Here is a 23,211-nt window from a genome sequence, read left to right as displayed (position 1 = left end):
GAGTCATTTGCTCCTGAATTGGCTCATTTCCATGTGTCCATTCTCAAAATCCATGGGACCATATTTTTTTCCGCAAATAACAGCTTAAGAACATGTTTCCATAGCTTCAGTCAAGATGGACAACATCCATGTCTTGTACGAGTTCGTTATTGTTTTTTTTTTAATGTTAAAAATTGTGTTTTGGATCGTTCAAAGTGAACAACTTTGGTGGCCATGATTGTTTCTAGGTCTGATATCGGGCAAGTCCAATTTCTATATAGGGGCGCGATGCTTGTTACTCTCTTGGTTATTGTATTGATATTATGTTGTTATAGTTTAGTTATTTGTTATCAGTATAAACAATTAGTGATGCATATCTAATTTAGATTGTTTGTAAGGGAAAATCTCTCTTGTAGGAATATTCAAACAAGTTAATAAACTGTATATATAGCTACACTTGGTTCTGTTTCGACAGATGTTACAAGGATTTCCGATTGCCCAATATTAGTGTGGCCAATCTACGTCATAATGACATCATTTTGTAGACATTAATTCCGATAGTCATGTTAATGGTTTAAATTAATAATTAAACAAATCCACACAATACCTAAACTATATCAATGTTCAGACGTATAGTGATATATTGATGATATATTTCATCTTTCCACTATAGTAAGGTACATGTCGACTGTTAATGTGGCTCTAGCGTTAGTAATGTAGTCTGTGTTCTGCTTACGGAAACCCCAATAATTGTGACGTACATTGACCACACGAGGATTTCCAATGGCGTTTCGGCCTGAGAGAATATACCATAATCAACCGAAAGGGTCCTGTATACCTTTCAAAATATAGACTAGTCTTGCCATTCCCACAATTCCACCAGACGATCAGGAGAAGAAAGTGATTTTCACTTGTTTGTTTACAAAAGGTTTATAGTGGGAATGATACTGGAGATCTTGGCGGGATTGTGAGTGACGGATTGACTTGGCTAAGTGATTTCATGCATCCAGATCACTTCGGACGTGGTGATGATGAAATAATGGAATAAACATGCGTCTGGAATGCGTCTTTGAAAATAAACTGGGACTGTTTTATTGTTAAATGAGCAGGCGTCCAGGTCTGCTTTCCATACGTTCAGGGACGCATCTTAACGTGACCCCTGGATATGTGCTGCAAACCTTGCCATTTAAGGCAAGCTTGTCACTCTCACTCCCCATCACTCTCCTGAAAATAGTTCAAGGAGAGTGATTTTTAGCTCCTCTTAACATGAATTTATATGCTATCAACATGGTAATATCTATAATAGCTGGAGGAGCCATTAATCACTCCCCTCAATTTGTTTCATGACAAGGTGTGGTGCTGTCCAGTCTCTGGGAAAGTGCATGTACAAATCACACACATGGGAATGCAGGGCTAGCTCTGCGTTAGCAAAATGTTTCGCCAAATTATAAAACTTCAAAAACTGCATAAACCCAGTTATTTTGTAACAAAATATCAATTATTACATGAAATTATTTCGCCAAATGAAAATAAAATTTGCCAATTGTATTTGAAACTTGCAACTGACAAATTTTTACGATTGCCAGAGCTAGCCCTGGAATGAAGCTTTAACCCTATAGTGCCTACCAACCACATGCTTCATTGCTCAGAAATGGGAGAAGATAAAAAAAAAAAAAATCATTTTATTTTGTTGCTTGCATTCACTTAAAGTATAAGCCTTAACTGATATTTGAGAAAGGTCAGGTCATAATGTTTAATGTGCACATTCAGAGCAAGCTACTGTAGTGCATACATGTCATGGGCACAAATTGTTATGTGAGCAAGCCCTTGCATCCAAGACAGGAAAGAGGTGAGGGAAGGCGGGATTCTCGCTTACAACTTGCGCACTTGAGGAACACGTAAATCCAGTTTGTTATCGAAGGTAAATGAGGCAAACCTTAAACAACTAGGTAAAACAACCCAATTTATAATATCATGTTGGGACTCGCCCTGAATCAAAAATAGCTATAGCCAAACAATTTGCCAAGTGGGATTTGTTTTAGCCATAATAAAAATGTTTCAATCAAAATTAATTTGAGCAGTATTGTACATGTATGTATATATCAATCAGTATGACAATGTATCTTTTTCAGCTGATTATGTGCAGACTGGAATAGAAACATCTCATGTTATTATGTCTATGTAAATTTAACTTAACTTAAAATGTACAATATTAGATCAGTTACAGTCCAAACACGACTTCATCTGGAAAAATAGTAGAATTTTAAAACATTTACAGAATACTGAATGTCCTGACTAGGGACATAACATCATTCAAGTGAACATGTGAACTATGCATGTGAGATTTTGTATTACACATATTTTCATAAAAATATTTTTTTTATTGCATGGTCAGAAAGGTCTTTATTGCCATAGTAAGATTAAATAGAATCATCACCTTCCTGTCTGAACTTCCTCCACGGGTGCAGTCTCTGTGTACTTCCCTGCACCCACCTGGCATCCTCGTCCTCTGCCGCTAATAAAGCTGGTCTGACCCATGGCACTAACGACTGCTGGTAGTAGTGGAGTATAGTAGGTAGTGCCTCTTAACAGTGCCCCCAATTAACAATGCCAGAAGTAACTACTGAACACTCTCCGAAGTGGTCAGACTATAAGCCCACAGCTAAAGCTGGTGGGAAAATGGCAGGTGTGTGGCACGTATAGTCACAAGCACCTGTCATGGTGGGAGAGACAAGGAATGGGATGTGGAGGTGGACAGCGAAAGAAGTTGAAAGTTAGAAGGAGCTGCCAGATCGGGAAGAAATGAGATGGAAGTCAAAGGAAAGGAGACAGTGGGAAAAATAAAATAAAAGAAGATTAAATGGGTATACGTAATATGTAATAAATATGTTTCCTATCTGATTTCAGCGAATGGAGTATTTATTATTGGACAGGAGCAAGATGCTATGGGAGGTCAGTTTTCTGCATCCGAGTCATTTGTGGGCAGCCTCACTCACCTGAACATCTGGGACCAGGAGCTGTCTCTGACTCAGATAGACTCTCTACGCACCAGCTGTAAGGACTTTCACGGAAATGTCATTGCCTGGCCCCAGGTTCTGTCTGGTCTGAAAGGAAACATCAAGGAATCGACATCCACTTTCTGTAAAGGTAACTGCTGTCGAGGAGGATGACTTTGTGTGGATGTTAGCCTGGTGTCCAGCATAATCTGTAGGCGGCCTGTTTGAGATGAACTTCAGTAGATGACCTGCTTGTGGTGAAATTCAGTAGTCTAGTTGCTTTTGATATTGTGGTGAAATTCTTTAGACCACATGCTTGTGATGGAATTGCATAGACCATATGTATGCTTGTAATGAATTCCATAGACTATATGTATGCTTGTGATGGAATTCCATATACCATATGTATGCGTGTGATGGAATTCCATAGACTATATGTATGCTTGTGATGGAATTCCACAGACCCTATATATGCTTGTAATGAATTCCATAGACCATATGGTTGCTTGTGATGGAATTCCATAGACCCTGTGTATGCTTGTAATGAATTCCATAGACCATATATATGCTTGTAATGAATTTCATAGACCATATGTATGCTTGTGATGGAATTCCATAGATCATATGTATGCTTGTGATGGAATTCCATAGACCATATGTATGCTTGTAATGAATTCCATAGACCATATGTATGCTTGTAATGGAATTCCATAGACCATATGTATGCTTGTGATGGAATTCCATAGACCATATGTATGCTTGTGATGGAATTCCATAGACTATATGTATGCTTGTAATGAATTCCATAGACCATATGTATGCTTGTGATGAATTCCATAGACCATAAGTATGCTTGTAATGAATTCCATAGACCATATGTATGCTTGTAATGGAATTCCATCGACTATATGTATGCATGTGATGGAATTCCATAGACTATATGTATGCTTGTGATGGAATTCCACAGACCCTATATATGCTTGTAATGAATTCCATAGACCATATGGTTGCTTGTGATGGAATTCCATAGACCCTGTGTATGCTTGTAATGAATTCCATAGACCATATATATGCTTGTAATGAATTTCATAGACCATATGTATGCTTGTGATGGAATTCCATAGATCATATGTATGCTTGTGATGGAATTCCATAGACCATATGTATGCTTGTAATGAATTCCATAGACCATATGTATGCTTGTGATGGAATTCCATAGACCATATGTATGCTTGTGATGGAATTCCATAGACCATATGTATGCTTGTGATGGAATTCCATAGACCATATGTATGCTTGTAATGAATTCCATAGACCATATGTATGTGTATGATGAATTCCATAGACCATATGTATGCTTGTGATGAATTCCATAGACCATAAGTATGCGTGTAATGAATTCCATAGACCATATGTATGCTTGTGATGAATTTGTTAACTACCTGCTTGTAATGAATTCTGTAAACCAAATGTGATGAAATTCTGTAACTACTTGCTTGTGATGAAATTCAGCAGTCCACTTGCTTGTGATGACTGTTTATAGACCATATGATTGTGATTAAATTTATATACCACCTGCTTATAATGAAATTCTCAAAACCATTTGTTGTGATGATATTTTGTAGGTCACATGTTTGTAATGAAATTCTAGAAACCACTTGCTTGTGATAAATTCTAGACAGCACCTGCTTCTGATAATTTTTTTCAAAACACTTGGATGAAATCCTATAAACCATATATTTTTGATGAAATTCAGAAGACCATTTGCTTGCTTGTTACCAGAATTTGTAGGCTATCTGCTTGTGACAAGAAAGGTTTTCAGGAACTACTAATTGCATAATCTCTCTCCAGCTTATTGCTTGCATGTAATAAATGGTTGGCATTTTAGGTGCATTATACTTTTATTATTATTGGCTACATTATGATTAAAATATTTTAATGGCAGTTACAATGGCTGAATGCCTTATATTATTTGTTGGTTCCAATTCCAAACATCTTTATGATGTCCATATCCATTTAAGGTTCAGGCATGTTCCACCAGGACCCTGCTTCTGGCATGGCCAGGGATTTGGTCAAGGGCATTTATTTGTTGGGAATTTATCACAGCTTTCTGATGCTATATTTAAAGGCATATCTTCCATTTGTCTGAAAAAGAAATTTGCGATATGTCATATGTTGGGTTTATTTCTTTGTATATTAATTTAAAATGAAATTATGGCTTTACTTAAAGAATGTTTTATCTCCTACATGTACAGTGAAACCCCTCAACACCGGACCCTCTGTAAACTGGAATTCTCTCAAAACTGGACATTTTCCATGGTCCAGTGATTTATGCATCTTTTAACACTGAAGTTTACCTCTCTAAACTGGAAACCTCTTTAAAACTAAACATGGGACAATTTGTCCGGGACAAATAATTCAGTCCAGATATGTGTATTTAGTGTAAATTTTACCCCTGAAAATGGGACAATCAGGCCATTGGCTTTACATGGTCAAGAAGATGTCAGTAGCATTTCATTTTAATGTCAATGTTCAACATGTTGGAACATCCAGCTAAAATTTGCAATGTTAAACTATCACTCAGAGTTTTAAAAGTACACTTAAGCAAATGTTGAAAATTTTAATTATTTGAAAATCAGTTGTAATAGACATATTCCAGAAACGGGTCATATGTAATGCTAAATACGAAGAGAACACTAGTAAAAACAAATGGCAAAATACAACACCACATTTTGGTGTCACTGCAAAGCCCTGAAATCCATACAGCCCTAAAAACCGGACATTTTAGTTGATCCCATGGATGTCCAGTTTAAAGGTTTCACTGTATGTTTACAAATGTATTTCTGAAATTTTAGTTTTAAAAGCTTAACAGAGCCCATAATTTTGATGAAAAACTGATCTGATTTAAACATATTTTAACAATATTTTGTGCCAAATAAAATAACCAAATTACTAGTACATGTATATTGATTTATTAAAACATGGATTTAAGGTTTTTAGCAAAATAAAATGGTTTTTCTCACTGTTATTGGCTTTTTTTAATAGCTTTGCATGATCCAGTAACCCTGTATCATTTTAACATAATATGCTTCGACTTGCACGAATGCTTTATGGTATGTCCTGTCAAGAATATATCCATCTCCTTAGCCATCTGTTGCATCAATCTTTTCTGATGAAAATGAATCTAGAAATGTATGTTTAGTTGATTCTTCTAGTAATTCCTTTTCTTTTGTGCATTGTTTACATCAAACATTTACAGTTATGATATGTTGAAATAATAGTCTTGAGCCAGAGGTCAATCAGTATACTACCAAAGGAAAGTTGTAACTAGTGAATGGCTGTAGAAGCACTTGAAATGAAGCCATATCACAGCTACTGACCATGGGTAAATCAGTTGTGGATTCTGACATTTTTTGGCCTTGCTTTTATGAAGTAAAAAGACAAAATATAGGTATTACTTTTTCTTTTAGATCAGTTTCTCACAAACTGTAAGTTCTAGGTCAGTAAAACTTGGCTTATAGTTGCCCCTATGGATGTTCATTCACAATGCATCGGAAACGTTTATGATAGACATTTATTTCCACAAAAGTCTTGTTTCATATATTAATGATATTTATTACCCTCCTGGTGAACATATACGGTAGGCCTAAATCACTTTTATTCGTGGTGGTTTAATTTTCGTGTGTTTCATGGACTAGTGCAGTCAACGAATTTAAAAACACAATGAAATTATAATACATATAATATAAATTTATGATACCAGTACTACGTTTGCGATCCCTGAATTTAAGTACTTTATCAAAACTGCAGCGGTTTAAGCCCACAAAAATAAATTATTTCACAGTAACAGGAATGAAGGAAGGAAATGTTTTATTTAACGACACACTCAACACATTTTATTTACGGTTATATGGCGTTGGACATATGGTTAAGGACCACACATATATTGAGAGAGGAAAGCCGCTGACGCCACTTCATGGCTTACTCTTTTTGATTAGCAGTAAGGGATCTTTTATATACACTATCCCAAAGACAGGATAACACATACCATGGCCTTTGATATACCGATAGGGATCGATCCCAGACCGACTGTGCATCACGTGAACACTTTACCACCGGGCTACGTCCCGTCCCTCTCAGTAACACTGTCATAACAATATTATACACTCCACTGGTGTCATACAGAAGTGTTGTAGAAATGTTGTCAACTTCACATCAACACATGCTAGACAAATCTAGTTGGTATTTTGTAGGTCCAGTTTTCCCTTGCTGCATTAGGTAAAATGTAGCAGGGTTTCTCCTGATGACTACGAGTCAGAATAACCATATGTTTGACATCTAATAGCCAATGATTAATTAATCAATGTGCTCCAGTGGTGTCGTTAAACAAAACAAACAAAGCAGCAGCTTTGGAAGAGATACTTACCTCCAGAACCAACCCTCTGGATCGACCATGTTGATTACTGTCTGGTGTGGACTCATCCCTAGTGTACCAGGTTGTGGAGTTCTGGTAGGTGTATGTGGCTTACACTTACCCACTGATCCTAAAGGAAGGAAGGAATGTTTTATTTAATAATGCACTCAATAAATTTTAATTATAGTTATATGGTGTCGGACCTCATAGATAATGAGAGAGGAAATGTGCTGCCACCATGCAGTAGACTACTATTTCAGATTAGTAGCAAAAAATCATTTATATAAGCATCTCACAGACAGGACAGTACATACCGTGGTCTTTGTTACACTAGTTGTGAAGCACTGGCTAGAACGAGAAATAGCCCAATGGGTCCACTGATAGGGATTGATCTTAGAAAGACCACACATGAGGCATGCACTTTACCACTGGGCTATGTCCCGACCCTCGATCCTAGAGATGAATTTGGACTAGACTGAAACCAGTACTGGGACATGGTTTGATACCTGCCAGACTTGCCTCTCATAGTCCAAACTGAAACCAGTACTGGGACATGGTTTGATACCTACCAGACTTGCCTCCCATAGTCCAGACTGAAACCAGTACTGGGACATGGTTTGATACCTACCAGACTTACCCCTCATAGTCCAGACTGAAACCAATACTGGGACATGGTTTGATACCTACCAGACTTACCCCTCATAGTCCAGACTGAAACCAATACTGGGACATGGTTTGATACCTACCAGACTTACCCCTCATGGACTAGACTGAAACCAGTACTGGGACATGGTTTGATACCTACCAGACTTACCCCTCATGGACTAGACTGAAACAGTACTGGGACATGGTTTGATACCTACCAGACTTACCCCTCATAGTCCAGACTGAAACCAGTACTGGGACATGGTTTGATACCTACCAGACTTACCCCTCATGGACTAGACTGAAACCAGTACTGGGACATGGTTTGATACCTACCAGACTTACCCCTCATGGACTAGACTAAAACCAGTACTGGGACATGGTTTGATACCTACCAGACTTACCCCTCATAGTCCAGACTGAAACCAGTACTGGGACATGATTTGATACCTACCAGACTTACCCCTCATGGACTAGACTAAAACCAGTACTGGGACATGGTTTGATACCTACCAGACTTACCCCTCATGGACTAGACTGAAACCAGTACTGGGACATGGTTTGATACCTACCAGACTTACCCCTCATAGTCCAGACTGAAACCAGTACTGGGACATGGTTTGATACCTACCAGACTTACCCCTCATGGACTAGACTGAAACAGTACTGGGACATGGTTTGATACCTACCAGACTTATCCCTCATGGACTAGAATGAAACAGTACTGGGACATGGTTTGATACCTACCAGACTTACCCCTCATAGTCCAGACTGAAACCAGTGCTGGGACATGGTTTGATACCAACCAGACTTACCCCTCATGGACTAGACTGAAACAGTACTGAGACATGGTTTGATACCTACCAGACTTACCCCTCATGAACTAGACTGAAACAGTACTGAGACATGGATTGATACCTACCAGACTTGCCCATCATAGTCCAGACTGAAACCAGTACTGGGACAGGGTTTGATACCTACCAGACTTACCCCTCATAGTCCAGACTGAAACAGTACTGGGACATGATTTGATACCTACCAGACTTACCTCTCATAGTCCAGACTGAAACCAGTACTGGGACATGGTTTGATACCTACCAGACTTACCCCTCATGGACTAGACTGAAACAGTACTGGGACATGGTTTGATACCTACCAGACTTACCCCTCATGGACTAGACTGAAACCAGTACTAGGACATGGTTTGATACCTACCAGACTTGCCCCTCATGGACTAGACTGAAACCAGTAACATCATTAAAGATTTGAGTGTAAACTCTAAAATTAAATAAGCATTGTCCTTGATTTGTTGAATATAGTCTAAATGCTATAAGCATTAGCTTTAATTTGTTGATTTGATAACTTTTATAAACATTGGCCTTGATTTGTTGAATATATATAGAGTCTAAACGCTAAAGTTTTAGAAGTATTGGCCTTCTTTTGTTGAAAGTAAAGTTTTATAAGCATTAACCTTGATTTGTCGATTATATAGTTTGAACTAAAGTTTGATAAGAATTAGCCTTGATATGTTGAATATATATGGAATCTAAACTCTAAAGTTTGATAAGCATTAGCCTTGATATGTTGAATATATATGGAATCTAAACTCTAAAGTTTGATAAGCATTAGCCTTGATATGTTGAATATATATGGAATCTAAACTCTAAAGTTTGATAAGCATTAGCCTTAATTTGTTGATTTTATAGTTTAAACTAAAATTTTATAAACATTGGCCTTGATTTGTTGAATATATATGGAGTCTAAACTAAAGTTTTAGAAGTATTGGCCTTGTTTTGTTGAATATATATATAGAGAGAGAGATTATTATACAAGCTTGTACTGATTTTACAAAATGAGTGTCAGGATTCTTGTATTGCCTGAACGAGAGTGAGGGTCATACATGAATTCTGACATGAGTAATTTTGGTAAGCGATTACACAGAGCTAAGATTGGGGAAGTCGCATTATGTTATGACGTCGCTTCCCATCATTCGTCATTCGATGTGCATGTAAAATCATTATGACACACATGTGTCATACTGGTTATATTTTTCTGTATACCTTGAACTCGGTGGATAATAAAGAGTCTTAAAGTCTAAAGTTTTATAAGTATTGGCCTTAATATGTTGAATATATATGGAGTGTACACTCTAAAGTTTTATAAACATTGGTCTTGATTTGTTGATAATATATATTGTCTAAACTTTAAAGTTTTATAAACATTGGCCTTGGTTTGTTGAATATATATATGGAGTCTAAAGTCTAAGGTTTTTTTTAACATTGGCCTTGATTTGTTGAATATATAAGTGTTATACGTATTGGCCTTGATTTGCAGACTGCCCAACTCCAACAAAGCCATCATTTGGGAATGTGACCTTCAAGGACAGCAAGGTGGGATCATCTGTGTCGTACAGCTGTCTGAGAGGATTCAATGTGGCGGGCAGAAGACAGTTACAGTGTCTGGCATCCGGCGAATATGAAGACGACCCACCTTCGTGTCTAAGTAAATAAATATATCTGTGGCAATGAGTAGTTATATGAATTATTTAGTATTATTATACATTTATGTATCTATTCCAATCAAATTGCTTCATTTATACCACATGATCAAACAATAATTACCAGTCCTGTATTAAAACAGCCATATTGGATGCTAAAAGCAACATTATACATCTATATATGTTAAATTGTTTCATTTATATCACATGATCAAACAATAATTACCAGTACAGTACTGAAAAAGTCATTTTGGATACTAAAAGCAATATTATACATGTATATACTATATAGTATATACTGTAGATCCTGAAATTAATGTGATCATAATATTAATGCCAAAAATGCGAGTTCATGTTATTCACATTAATAATATTACATAGGCGTCGGAAACGGAAGGGAGGGGGGCAGGGGTGCACTGACCCCCCAACTCTGAAACTGGGGGGCCACAATATGAACAATTTGAACTCCCATTTAATAATTGCCCCCCCCCCCCCCCCCCCAGTTGCTGCCATCTTCCGATGCCTATGTATTAAGCATTTATTTCTATGTTTTGTATATGTGTCTCACTTTATTAAAACATAACCCCCTCCCTTTTAAAATTCTAATATATTTATAAAACAGAACTAGAAAACAATTCATTTTAGGTGAGACAGACTAATTGTTGAATAGTCCAGCAAATTATGTGTTACACGCTATTAAAAGAAACAAAGATTAAAATTCTACTAAATTTATAAAACAACTGGATCCATCGCACGTGAATGGGTTTTAGCACACTAATATTGTGGTGGAACTTTTCTTTGTCTTTACTGTTCAAGTTCCCTGCAACTGTATTGGCATAAAGTTGTAATGGTATATGTATGCAAATGTTTAGCCACATTTAGGTAACTATACATGTTACATAAATAATTGCCAAAAAATTTGCTTTGAGTTGATAACACAAAAAACAATAGCGACTAAACAGGTTAACTGATGTGTACACTGACATATTAGTAATTTGATCTCATTGAATGTGCCTGTAACTTTGATTTAACCAAAAAGTACACAGATTTGTGGTGTTAGAAAAGTTACTATTTCAAAGGGAGGCCACTTACATTAACTTCATGTCACATTTTAGTCTGCCCACTATTGCATTAATTTAGGGATGTGTTAATTTCAAGATCTACAGTATCTGTGAAATTGCTTCATTTACACCACATGATCAAACAATAATTACCAGTATTGAAAATAAAAAAGCCACATTGGATACTGAAAACCCCCACATTGGACACACATACACTTTGCTACATGTACATTAAAGTGATGTCATTCTCATTTGTTTATGTTTACATCAATTCTTGTAAGGGAATACATTTATCACAATCATCAACTAACATAGCACTGCTATTGGTAAAGTCTAGAACTGCAATATATATTGCCTAGTGGTGAATATGATACTTATAAGTATGGGGTCTTGAATACGAATACTTATTCATGAATATTAATAAGTATAGTGAAACTATTAATACTGCATTACTGTCTTACAAATGGAATAACTCACAAGCAAACAAACATCAGAACTTTTATTTAGATGGAAGGATGTGTTTAACATTATAGGGGCCGTTCAAATATTAAGTAATGCTATTTTTGTCAAAATTAGACACCCACCCACCCCCTTGTAATGCCCCGTAACGCTAGACCATACACCCCCCAAAAATATTACGTAACGCTCGGAGATACCCCCCCCCCCCCCAAACACACAGACAAAGCAACGTGGCAATGTTTATTTATACCCATGTGTATTACGATGACATCATTAAAGTGTTGTATAGCTGTACAATGAAAAAAAACCCTCGGGTTTTCACTTGCACCATTTTAATTGATCACCATCATGGTTGACAAAGAAAAATTTTGGGTTTACATTTACCTCTAAAAACCTACATTATATATTGTTGTCATGGCATGGCACATTTAAGAGAAAACAAAATTGTGTTACGTAACTCTGTTCAATACACCCCCCACCCCTTGTAATGCCAGATAATGCTTGGACTTACACCCCCCACCCCCCTAAGCATTACGTAATATTTGAATGGCCCCATACCTTTAAATATGAGACACTGATAATGAAATAGTTAAATGTTGATTTTAAAATAATATTAAACAATGAAATAAAACAAACAACCAGTGTTTGGCGGATGATAGGCTCTATGGGCAGTAACCACATCTACTGGCTTGAACACGCTTTCAAAACCTGAAAAATAAATTTTTGATCATTTTATTATTAATAAATAAAATCAGAAAATATGATTTTGTATTATGTAGAAGCCACATAGCAATGAGTCCTTTGCCGGACATAAACGTGTTCCAACATTCATTGAAGAAACAGGTGTGAAGGTGTTAAGTTGTCCACTAAAAATGGTGGTTTTGTTTGTTTGTTGTTACACATATTACTGTTTTGAAGTTTTTATTTGTAAAAACAAAACTAAACAAAAATATACCCTACATTTAGTTCCACCTTTTGACTAATGACTCCCCACTGCCTTTTTTGTTCTAAAACAATATTTATTGATGTTTGTGTTAACGTTGGAGATTAACCCCACCTTCATATAATATTTACAAATCGGAAAAACATCACGTAACTTCGATGTAATTTGGCCACTACAAGTATTCTTTCTCTATGAAACATTGGGCAGTGAATAGACTAGTAAAAGTATACTACATACCTCACTGTGGATTGATGCTGCTTGCACAATGTCGTCTTTCTAAATTTATTTATTTAAATTTAAATTAAAAAGAAAAAAAAGAAAAACACCTTCAGAAAAACAACCTTTAATACATTCAGTTCTTAAGATTGCCAATAATGAATATATATCTTGGATACATATTTGTTATGAGTGAATTGTTGCAGCTCTACTAGTAACAATCACACATATTTGTCACAAAAAGATATTATAATATTTCATAATTTCTCAAATCTTTATTTAATTTATAATTTTATTTAATTTTTCTTTATTTATTTAATGAATGTATCTCTTTCTTTTTTTCTTTATTTCATTCTTTCTTTAATCCTTTGCAGAGGTAGAATGTGGCTTTCCTGGCAGTATTCCCAACGGATATGTTGAAGGCAGACGGTACAGCTTTGATAATAGAGTGAACTTTGAGTGCTACAAGGGTTACAAGTTAGTGGGATCAAGATCATTGTATTGCAATGAATATGGAGAATGGGAGGGAGTTAAACCTAGATGTGTTGGTAATTATCTACATCACTTGTATATTCACCTATATCAGTTTTATATTTTTGTAGACATCATTTGAGTGTCACCTTGTAAAACTTGTGAACAGTTTTTTGATGTCACTATTAAAGTAGGCTGCAAACTTAGTCTATTCTTTGTCATCACTACATCAATTTTGCATTTATAGACAGGATAAATTTTTTCATCATTTGAGATGATGTGAATAACTTGACAGCTGTGGTGGCAGTACTCATGATGGGTGCCACCAATGAGGCAGGATATGCTCACCTTTTTCGAACACCTGATATCATCACTGTTTTGACAGTGCATGTCATCACAGATGAGCTCTGTCCTGTGCTAGTTTTGATTTAGTAAACTAGTCATGTAAAGGATCTTAGGAGTGGCTGTCAAGGCACTAGATAGAGATTCATGGAATCAACCACTAGTTTGCCAAATGCCCATTTGACTCTGCATTGTGCAGAGATATGGTCCTGATAAGGATAACTGTTTTGTCGGTCAGATTTAAGAGTTGCCTTATAAACACATGAAGTTTTTCTTGTAGAAAGCTTTACTCACACTCAAGCTTAGCTCTCTTATGCTATATGAACTAAAATGTTGAGGATCTTTTTATGAGACCATGAATTTCAGATATCTTAAAAAGTTCCTGATTTAATGTTTTTCAAGGACCCGTAAATTTGGCCATAGGGTAATGAAAAATGTTTTAATGTTAATTGGCTTTAAAAATACTCATAGCTTGCATCACTTTATAACCTGTGTTATATCCATATACAATGTCATCATTATATGCTTATAAAGTTAATTAAGCTTTAAATTTTTTATACATATAGACTCTTTTAATGTGGTTTTGCTTGAAACAGTCATAGCATTCCAAGTAGATGTCTTGAGACATTCTAAGATTAAACTTTTGTTTTGAAAGGCCTTATAATAATATGCAGATTTTGAATTCAAACTTGTCTTTCAACAGCCCTGTATATAATTTTGGTTTTAAAATTTCAAACAAATTAGTTTAAAATAATGTGGTTTATGAGAGCATGAAAATTCCCTACCTAACTGCTGTTTTAAGAGTTTCATTAATAAAAATGTAGGCATTTTATTTTTCTCTTACTATTTTTAAGATTACAAACATTTCATATTTTGTAATTCAATAAAAAATTAATTTTCCTCTCTTTTTTTCTCTCTCTCTTATGTTTTTTTTAGAAATAACGTGTGTTCTTCCTCTGCTGTCAGAAAATACTCGAATCAAAAATCCACAAAGCACATACAGTCCTGGTGTCATGGTTGTCTTCAAGTGCACACCAGGAAATCGTCTGCTAACAAAGCACAATGCTGTGATGTGTCAGGCAGATGGAAGCTGGGACAAGAGCGTTCCCAGCTGTGATCTCACATCGTGCAAGGCTCCACCATCAATAAAGGATGGAGGCCCAGTAACAGAGCTTGACGAATACCCTGTCTCATCCATAGTCATCTACGAGTGTGATTTCGGATACACTTTTTCAAATACAGATTCCAATGCAAAAGGAGAAATACACTGTCTTCCTTCAGGGGAGTGGAATTTACCTCTTCCTAAATGTGAAATTGTGATATGTCCTGACCCAGAAATCATTCCCAATGGAAGGATAGAAGGTGGAGACAGAACATTTCTATCGTCGGTGACATATTTATGTGATGAAGGCTATGTGTTAGAAGGTGATGATATACGTGAATGCTATGAAACTGGTAGCTGGAGTGGTGACTCTCCTGAATGTTTAGCAGTTGAATGTCCACAACCTGCTGAGATAGACAATGGAGAGTATAATGGAAATGTCTTCACTTATAATGGTGCCATTGTATATGAATGTAACACAGGTTATAAACTGATAGGAGAATCTCGACGTCAGTGTCTGGAAAATTCCACTTGGAGTGGTCATGACCCTGTATGTAAACCTGTTGTGTGTGGAAATCCATCTTCCATTGACAATGGACGGGTTTCAGCCCCTGCCATTACATTCACCAGTGTTGCATCCTACACGTGCAATGAAGGTTTCATCCTGAAAGGTCCCTCAGAAAAAATCTGTCAGGAGGATGGATCATGGACCTCTGTGGAGCATTCCTGCCATCCTGTGGAATGCAAACCACCCAGTGATGTTGCTAATGGGTCATACCAGAGTTCCGCCGGTTACAGTTACGGAAATCTTGTCACTTACACCTGCAATGTGGGCTACACCCTTGAAGGGCAGTCAGACCTGACTTGTCAGAGTGATGGTACCTGGTCTTTTGATGCACCACTGTGTACCATTATAAGGTGCCACACTCCTGAACATATACGAAATGGAGTTGCCAATGTCTTTGGTGTGGAGTATACTGGTAAAGTGGAGTATTCGTGTAATGAGGGATACGAGCTAGAGGGACATGAAGTGAGAACTTGTCAGGCAGACAGAATGTGGACTGATGAAGAACCGGAATGTGTGCCAATCAGATGTGAAGCACCACAGACTGTTGCAAATGGTAATGTCGACTACAAAGATCTAACACTTGGATCTATTGTCAGATACCTGTGTGATGCTGGCTTTGACCTGAATGGAAATGAAATCAGGAGATGTCTTCAGAATCGTTCGTGGAGCGATGATGCACCTACTTGCTCCCCACTCACTTGCCCAAACCTTGATTCACTAGACCATGGCAGGATCAATACCACAGAAAACATATACAAGACTGTCGCCATGTACATTTGTGATGAAGGATATATCGTTCATGGTGAACACCTGACAACATGCTCAGAGACAGGCTCGTGGTCACACTCTGCTCCTGAATGCAAACTTGTTGAATGTGACAAGCCAACTGACATCATCTCAAATGGAAGGATGAACGGAACCATGTTTACGTTCAGGTCTACAATAAATTACATCTGTGATGATGGATACAGACTCGAGGGCTCGGAGACTCGATTCTGCCAAGCAAACGGTGATTGGGATATGCCAATACCTGTGTGCCAGGCTGTAGAGTGTCCAAGACTGTACTTACTGCATGGTTTAACATCGACTTTCAAGAGAGAGTATAACACAGTTGTTACATTAACATGTAAGACGGGTTATTACATGCAAGGATCATCACAAAGGACTTGTTTAGCTAATGGTCAATGGAGTGGAACTGCACCCATCTGCAAGAAGATTGTCTGTCCAGCGCCTCCGTACTTAGAAGGTGGTATCATCAAGGTTTCAAAAAATGGTTTAAAAGCCAAATATGTTTGTAATTATGGATTTAAACTTAATGGCACAAATGAGAGAACGTGTCAGGTGAATGGGACTTGGAGTCATGAAAATCCTCAGTGTGAAAAAATTGAGTGTCGAGATCTGTCAGTTGGGACATGGTCTAATGGAGTGATCACGGTATCTGGTGTAACATTCCGATCACAGGTGACTTACAGATGTAATGGTGGTTATAAGCTAGTAGGTAACAAACAGAGAACTTGTCAAATTGATGGATCCTGGACTGGCACTGATCCTCATTGTGAAATATTATCTTGTGGTCCACCAGGAGCATTTGCTAGTGGAGTCATCAGTGGGAATGTGTACACGTTCGGCTCGTGGTTAACTTATTCCTGTGATATTGGGCATCGTTTAATCGGAGATGCCACAAGAATTTGTCAGGATGACGGTTTGTGGTTTCCAAAAACACCAAGATGCCAGCTGATTGACTGTCCGCGACAGGACAACATACCAAATGGCCGAACAATCCAGCTTTCAAACACATACCTGGGAACTCTGAAATATACCTGTAACGCTGGATATGTTTTGCAGGGCAACATGTCTAGGACCTGTTTGGAAACTGGCGAGTGGTCCGGTGTTGCTCCACAGTGTATCTTGAGAAGCTGTCCTGCACCAGATCCCATTGAAAATGGACGAATAACTGGTGACCATTATGGACTTGGGAGAACAATTGAGTACCAGTGTAATCAAGGTTATAGGTTGGTAGGTGTGGGACACAGGATGTGTCTGCCAACATTGTTTTGGTCTGAGGGAGATCCTTCTTGTGTTAAAGTTGAATGCCAGGTACCCAAGGCACCAGTTCATGGAAGAGTTGTCGGTGACAGCTATAGATTTGGCGACAGTGTAACGTACGGTTGTGAAGAAGGATATCAACTTGTTGGAGAACATCAGGCTGCCTGTGAAGCAGGTGGGGAATGGTCATCTGTTGCTCCACTCTGCGACCCCATTTCATGTGGCACTCCTGATGATGTTCCAAATGCATCACTAAACATACAGGGTGGCACAACATTTGGTTCCACTCTCACCTTCAATTGTAATCTGGGATACACTGCAATTGGTGAAGCATCCATATCATGTCAGAAAGATGGAACCTGGACAGTTACAACCTTCAGATGTGAGATTGTATCTTGCCCAAAGATTAATACCTTCAACCATGGTACTTTCGAAGGAGCTTTCAATTATGGTGATCAGCTTAATTTTCATTGCAATGAAGGATACACTATCTTTGGAGCATCTACAATTAGTTGTGGACCAGATGGTGCTTGGGATAATCTCTATCCTAGTTGCAACATCATTTCCTGTCCTGCGCTGGAGATGGTGCAACATGGCCATATCAGTACAACCAACCACACATTTGGAAGTACAGTGACTTATATGTGTGAGGAAGGTTTTCGTCTGTTAGGTGAGTCCTCAAGAACATGTAATGCAAATGGATTATGGAGTGGTCAGAAGCCAGTTTGTGATATTGTGTCCTGCCCTTTTCCAGCAGTAAGAATTCCAAATGGTTATCTCCTCTTTCCTATGCTTAAATATACGTATAACGATGAAGTGGTGTACGAATGTAGAGTAGGCTACAATATGGTTGGAAGTGAACGGTTGCGATGCTTATCCAGTGGTGAATGGAGCAGTGGAGTACCATCCTGTATTAAGATTGTGTGTTCACCACCAGAATTAATATTTCATGGTGTTGTGGCTGGTGACGATGAAATAATTAGGTATTCATGTGACAAAGGTTATGACCTTGTTGGGAATTCGAAACGCCGATGTCTTCCGACTGGCCATTGGGACACACTTGCTCCTCACTGCATGCCCATCCAGTGTCCAGACCCCTTACCACTCAACCACGGAATTGTGCACGGTGATGACATAACTTATGGACATGTCATTAGGTACTCCTGTCTTGAAGGTTATGAGTTAAGTGGGACGAGTGAGAGGACCTGCCAGGCAGACAGGACCTGGACTGATTCTGATCCTGTCTGTAACCGCATTGATTGTGGACCACCTCCAGCACTTGCAGATGGAAGTGCCATAGGCGAGTCCTTTCTGTACGAGGACAGTGTCACTTTCATCTGTAACACTGGATTTGAGTTGGTGGGTCCCGCTTCAATAAAATGCCTCTCTGATAAATCTTGGTCAGCATTAACACCAACTTGTAAACAGTTATTCTGTAATCCTCCATTCAGTATTGCAAATGGAAGAATTAACATTCTAAATAATGATAACCTGGCTGTTGGAACTGAAGGTGTTTATGAATGTGATGTTGGATACCAGCTTAAGGGTTCACCGTCTATACTGTGCCTGCGAGACAGATCTTGGTCAGGAACACCCCCTGAATGCCACATTGTATCTTGTCCAGCACTTACTTTTCTAGATAATGGTTACGTGGTTGGCAGTGAATATACATACAGGTCATTGTTGAGATTTTCTTGTGCTTATGGCTTTGAAATATTCGGCGAAGAGACCCTGGAGTGTCAGGAAGATGGAACCTGGAATTCTGCACCTCCTGTTTGCTTGCCAAGACCGTGTGAATATCCACCCTTCTTTGAGAATGGAGACTTTCGAGTAATGGACAGACCTGAAAACTCTCAAGATCAAAGTGAAATAGATAGTTTTAGTTTTGGAGACAAAATTACATATTTCTGTCACGAAGGCTATGTGCCATCTGGATCACTACAAAGCAAGTGTGATGCGTATGGAAGGTGGTCCAATCCACCGCCTAGGTGTGTGCCAGTCGTCTGTGGTCGCCCACAGCTTGTTGAAAATGCAGACATCATTGGAGACAGTTATTCATTCAGAGATTCCATTTATTACGTGTGCTACCATGGTTTGGAGCTTGTCGGTAATAACATACTTGAATGTGGTGCAAATGGAAGCTGGATTGGGCAGCTGCCGGAGTGTAGACTCTTGGAGTGCAGAGAACCTCCTATAATTGATCATGCCACAGTAATAGTTACCACATCAGATTTTAGCAAGATTGCCTCATATAACTGTAATCCTGGTTATTCATTAAGTGGAGAAGAAAGAGCAGTGTGTGAGATGGGCAAGTGGTCAAGTGACACCCCCCCCAAATGCTTGCCCCTGGACTGCGGTGATCCACCTCATGTGGAAAATGGTAATATTGACTTTCACAACACCACCTTTGAAGCTGTTGCCACAGTTTCCTGTGATGTTGGTTATGCACTGCTTGGTCCTCAAGAGATCAGGTGTGATCAGTTTGGCAGTTGGTCCGGTGGAACACTGATCTGCCAGATCATCAACTGTGGAATACCACAAAGCTCGATACCTTTCACAGGCTCAGATTTTAACTATGGTGGAGTGGTGCGTTATATATGTCCGACAGGGTTTAGATTGGTTGGAGAAGACAACACAAAATGTCTGGAAACAGGACAATGGAGTAACACTCCACCAGAGTGTCATCAGATCTCATGTGGCCCACCTACAGTACAGACACCGTACTTTGGCTCAGATTTCAACTACGGCAGCATTGTTAAATATTACTGTGAAGAAGGTTTCAGACTGGTTGGAGCAGAAATGGCTTCTTGTCAAGAAGATGGAACATGGTCTTGGAGCGGTGCACAGTGCGAAATAGTTTCATGTGGTTATCCACCAGCCAACATATCCTTCACTGGTGACAGTTTTTACTTTGGCCACACTGTCCAGTACAGCTGCCCACGAGGATATGTGCTGATTGGAGAGGCTGATATTGTTTGTGAGAGTGATGGAAGATGGAGCAGTGATGGCAGGCAAGTCTGTGAGAAGATAAGCTGTGGAGAACCACCACCTACAGCTCCCTTCGTAGGATCGGATTTCTCATATGGCGCCACAGTCAGGTATGAATGTCCAAGAGGATATAATCTTATTGGAACAGCAGAGATGACCTGTCTCGATAGTGGACAGTGGAGTTCTAGTGTCCCCGAGTGTCAGAAGGTTGACTGTGGTCATCCACCCAACACGGCACCATTTCAAGGAAGCGATTTCTCATATGGCAAGACTGTTTCATATTCATGTCCTCAGGGTCATGAACTGAAGGGCAATGCTGAACTCATGTGTCAGGAGAATGGACTGTGGAGTGGACCAGGACCATCTTGTCAACGTGTGTTCTGTGGGCCTCCTCCCAGCACCACTTCATTTGTGGGCTCAGATTTCAGCTATGGCGGAACGGTGACCTATTCCTGTCCTGCTGGATACTCGATGATCGGCCAGCCGGTGATATTTTGTCAAGCTGATAAGACATGGAGCGATGGCGGACCAGAGTGTCAATGTAAGTGTTTATCCTTTTTACTGTACTGTCCATTTGTTGAGTTTGCATTATTGGGTCAAAAAGTTAAATACCGTTATCATATTTTCATTAAATATTTTATTTTACATCAATGTTTTAGATACATGTAAAGAAAATAATTTTGACAATAGTCCTACATACGAAATCCTATTTTTAAGGAAGCATGTAAACAGTTAACTAGGAAATGGCTCAGGATTCTATCTTAAGCATAATCAAATCTATAGCATTGCATAAATCAGTTATTTCAGTTATCATGTAACTTATGTCCAGATTTTATACAATCATCATAAATGATAAATTAATTAAGTTCAGAAATTAAACTGTTTATGTGGTAAATAATAACAGATGACACTTCAGCAAACTAAAATCTGAGTTCATGCCAGGTTACAAACTTAATACTGTCAGTTATAAAAATGAGACATTTTCAGTCATCCCATTTTTTTAAAACTAAGTGTCACAATTGTTTGACACCTAGGATAAAACAATAACTGCAGAAGAATCATTAACAATTAGTTCTTCCTATTTTTTCCAGCAGCTTCTTTTTTAACCCAGGCCTTATAAAACTGTATAGTCAACACTCAAAGCTTTAAGACAAATAGCATGACGTTTAAAGCAGGGTCTATGCTTATAAATCATTTGAATGTCCAGACTCAAGATTTTATCACAGTCCCCAGACTTTAACTAAAAACTATTTGTATGGGGGAAGCTTTATTATAGCCTTCAGTCTAGACTTCAAAGTTTTATAAACACCGGCTGGGCTAGCTCTGGCACCACTTGCCAAATTCGCCAATTGCCAATTTCAAAAACAATTGGCAAATTTTATTTTAATTTGGCGAAATAAGTTTATGTAATAATCAATATTATGATACAAAAAAACTGTTTTTTTGCTATTTTTAAAGTTTAATTTATAATTTGGCGAAATTTTCTACTGATCTAGAGCTAGACCTGACAAAGCCTGAAGACTTTGCTAAAATCTTGAGTCTGGAGTTTAACATTTTATAAGCACAGGACTTTGATGTCATTGTTGTATTCTTTTCCCTCTACAATTCCAGCTGTTTCTTGTGGTCCTGTTGCAATTCCACACAATGCTCTGGTGATTGAAGGTGACCCAGCTTCTCTAACCAGGTACAGAGATACCATCACAATCATCTGTGATGAGGGATTTACTCTGCAAGGTCACAGCACCATCACATGTTTGGCATCTGGAGTCTGGAATGCATCTTTTGCTAAGTGTGAAGTCGTTATAGGTAATCCCCTTTCATTTATTTTCCAACAATGTAAGGTGCTATCGTAATTGACCTATGACATTATAAAAGCCAGTGTTTTGATGTCAGCTGTATGATTTTGTTTTTGAAACTGGATTTGTATTTAAAATTGGATTAAGTCCAAAATATTATGACGATTTCAACTTGTCACTACTACTAATAACTTGGTGACTTGAGCCAACTTTTGGTTAAAAAAAGTTGCCATTCCACTGGCTATAATAGTGCCTGTTTAATATTATATTACCTTTTTTTGTTCTACATATATTACCTGATTTCTTTACAGCTGACTTTAATTCTTCTCCAACCCTAAGAGAGAGAACAAATATTTTATAACTTGATTAAATGAAAAATCTTCTTCAGATCTACAAAGTTTCTGTGACCTTGCTGTTGATGCCGACCACTCCAAACCGATAGCGTCTGGATTCCGTGTGGGCGACACCACAGTGGTGCAATGTCTTGCTGGGCATGAACCGGAAGGAGACATGACAACTCACTGCCTTGAAGGAGGGTCATGGTCCAAACCAAGTGGATCCTGCAGACGTAATGATACACTTTTAATAAATTATGATGCTTTTGTAGCTGAATCTGATCACCAGCTTTCTGCATCTCTGATAGTCAGGTTGATGTCTTAGACCTTCACGTGAAATTTTTTTAGTGTAT

The 23,211-nt window shown here is 38.2% G+C and overlaps 1 protein-coding gene across 1 annotated transcript in view; it reads left to right on the top strand.

The window, feature by feature from the left end:
* Positions 1–23,211, top strand: part of LOC121374752 (sushi, von Willebrand factor type A, EGF and pentraxin domain-containing protein 1-like) — a 75,306-nt gene that overhangs the window by 39,687 nt on the left and 12,408 nt on the right. The window contains exons 25-30 of the mRNA XM_041501860.1: positions 2,887–3,126; positions 10,369–10,536; positions 13,585–13,758; positions 14,960–21,268; positions 22,339–22,533; positions 22,912–23,091. Of these exons, the coding sequence (XP_041357794.1) occupies positions 2,887–3,126; positions 10,369–10,536; positions 13,585–13,758; positions 14,960–21,268; positions 22,339–22,533; positions 22,912–23,091 (7,266 nt within the window). The remainder of the gene's footprint in view (positions 1–2,886; positions 3,127–10,368; positions 10,537–13,584; positions 13,759–14,959; positions 21,269–22,338; positions 22,534–22,911; positions 23,092–23,211) is intronic.

Source organism: Gigantopelta aegis, chromosome 6 (assembly GCF_016097555.1).
Source record: "Gigantopelta aegis isolate Gae_Host chromosome 6, Gae_host_genome, whole genome shotgun sequence".
Classification (NCBI taxonomy): Eukaryota; Metazoa; Mollusca; class Gastropoda; order Neomphalida; family Peltospiridae; genus Gigantopelta; species Gigantopelta aegis.
The sequence above is the reverse complement of the archived record's forward strand: the minus strand, read 5'-3'. Positions and strand labels throughout refer to the sequence as shown.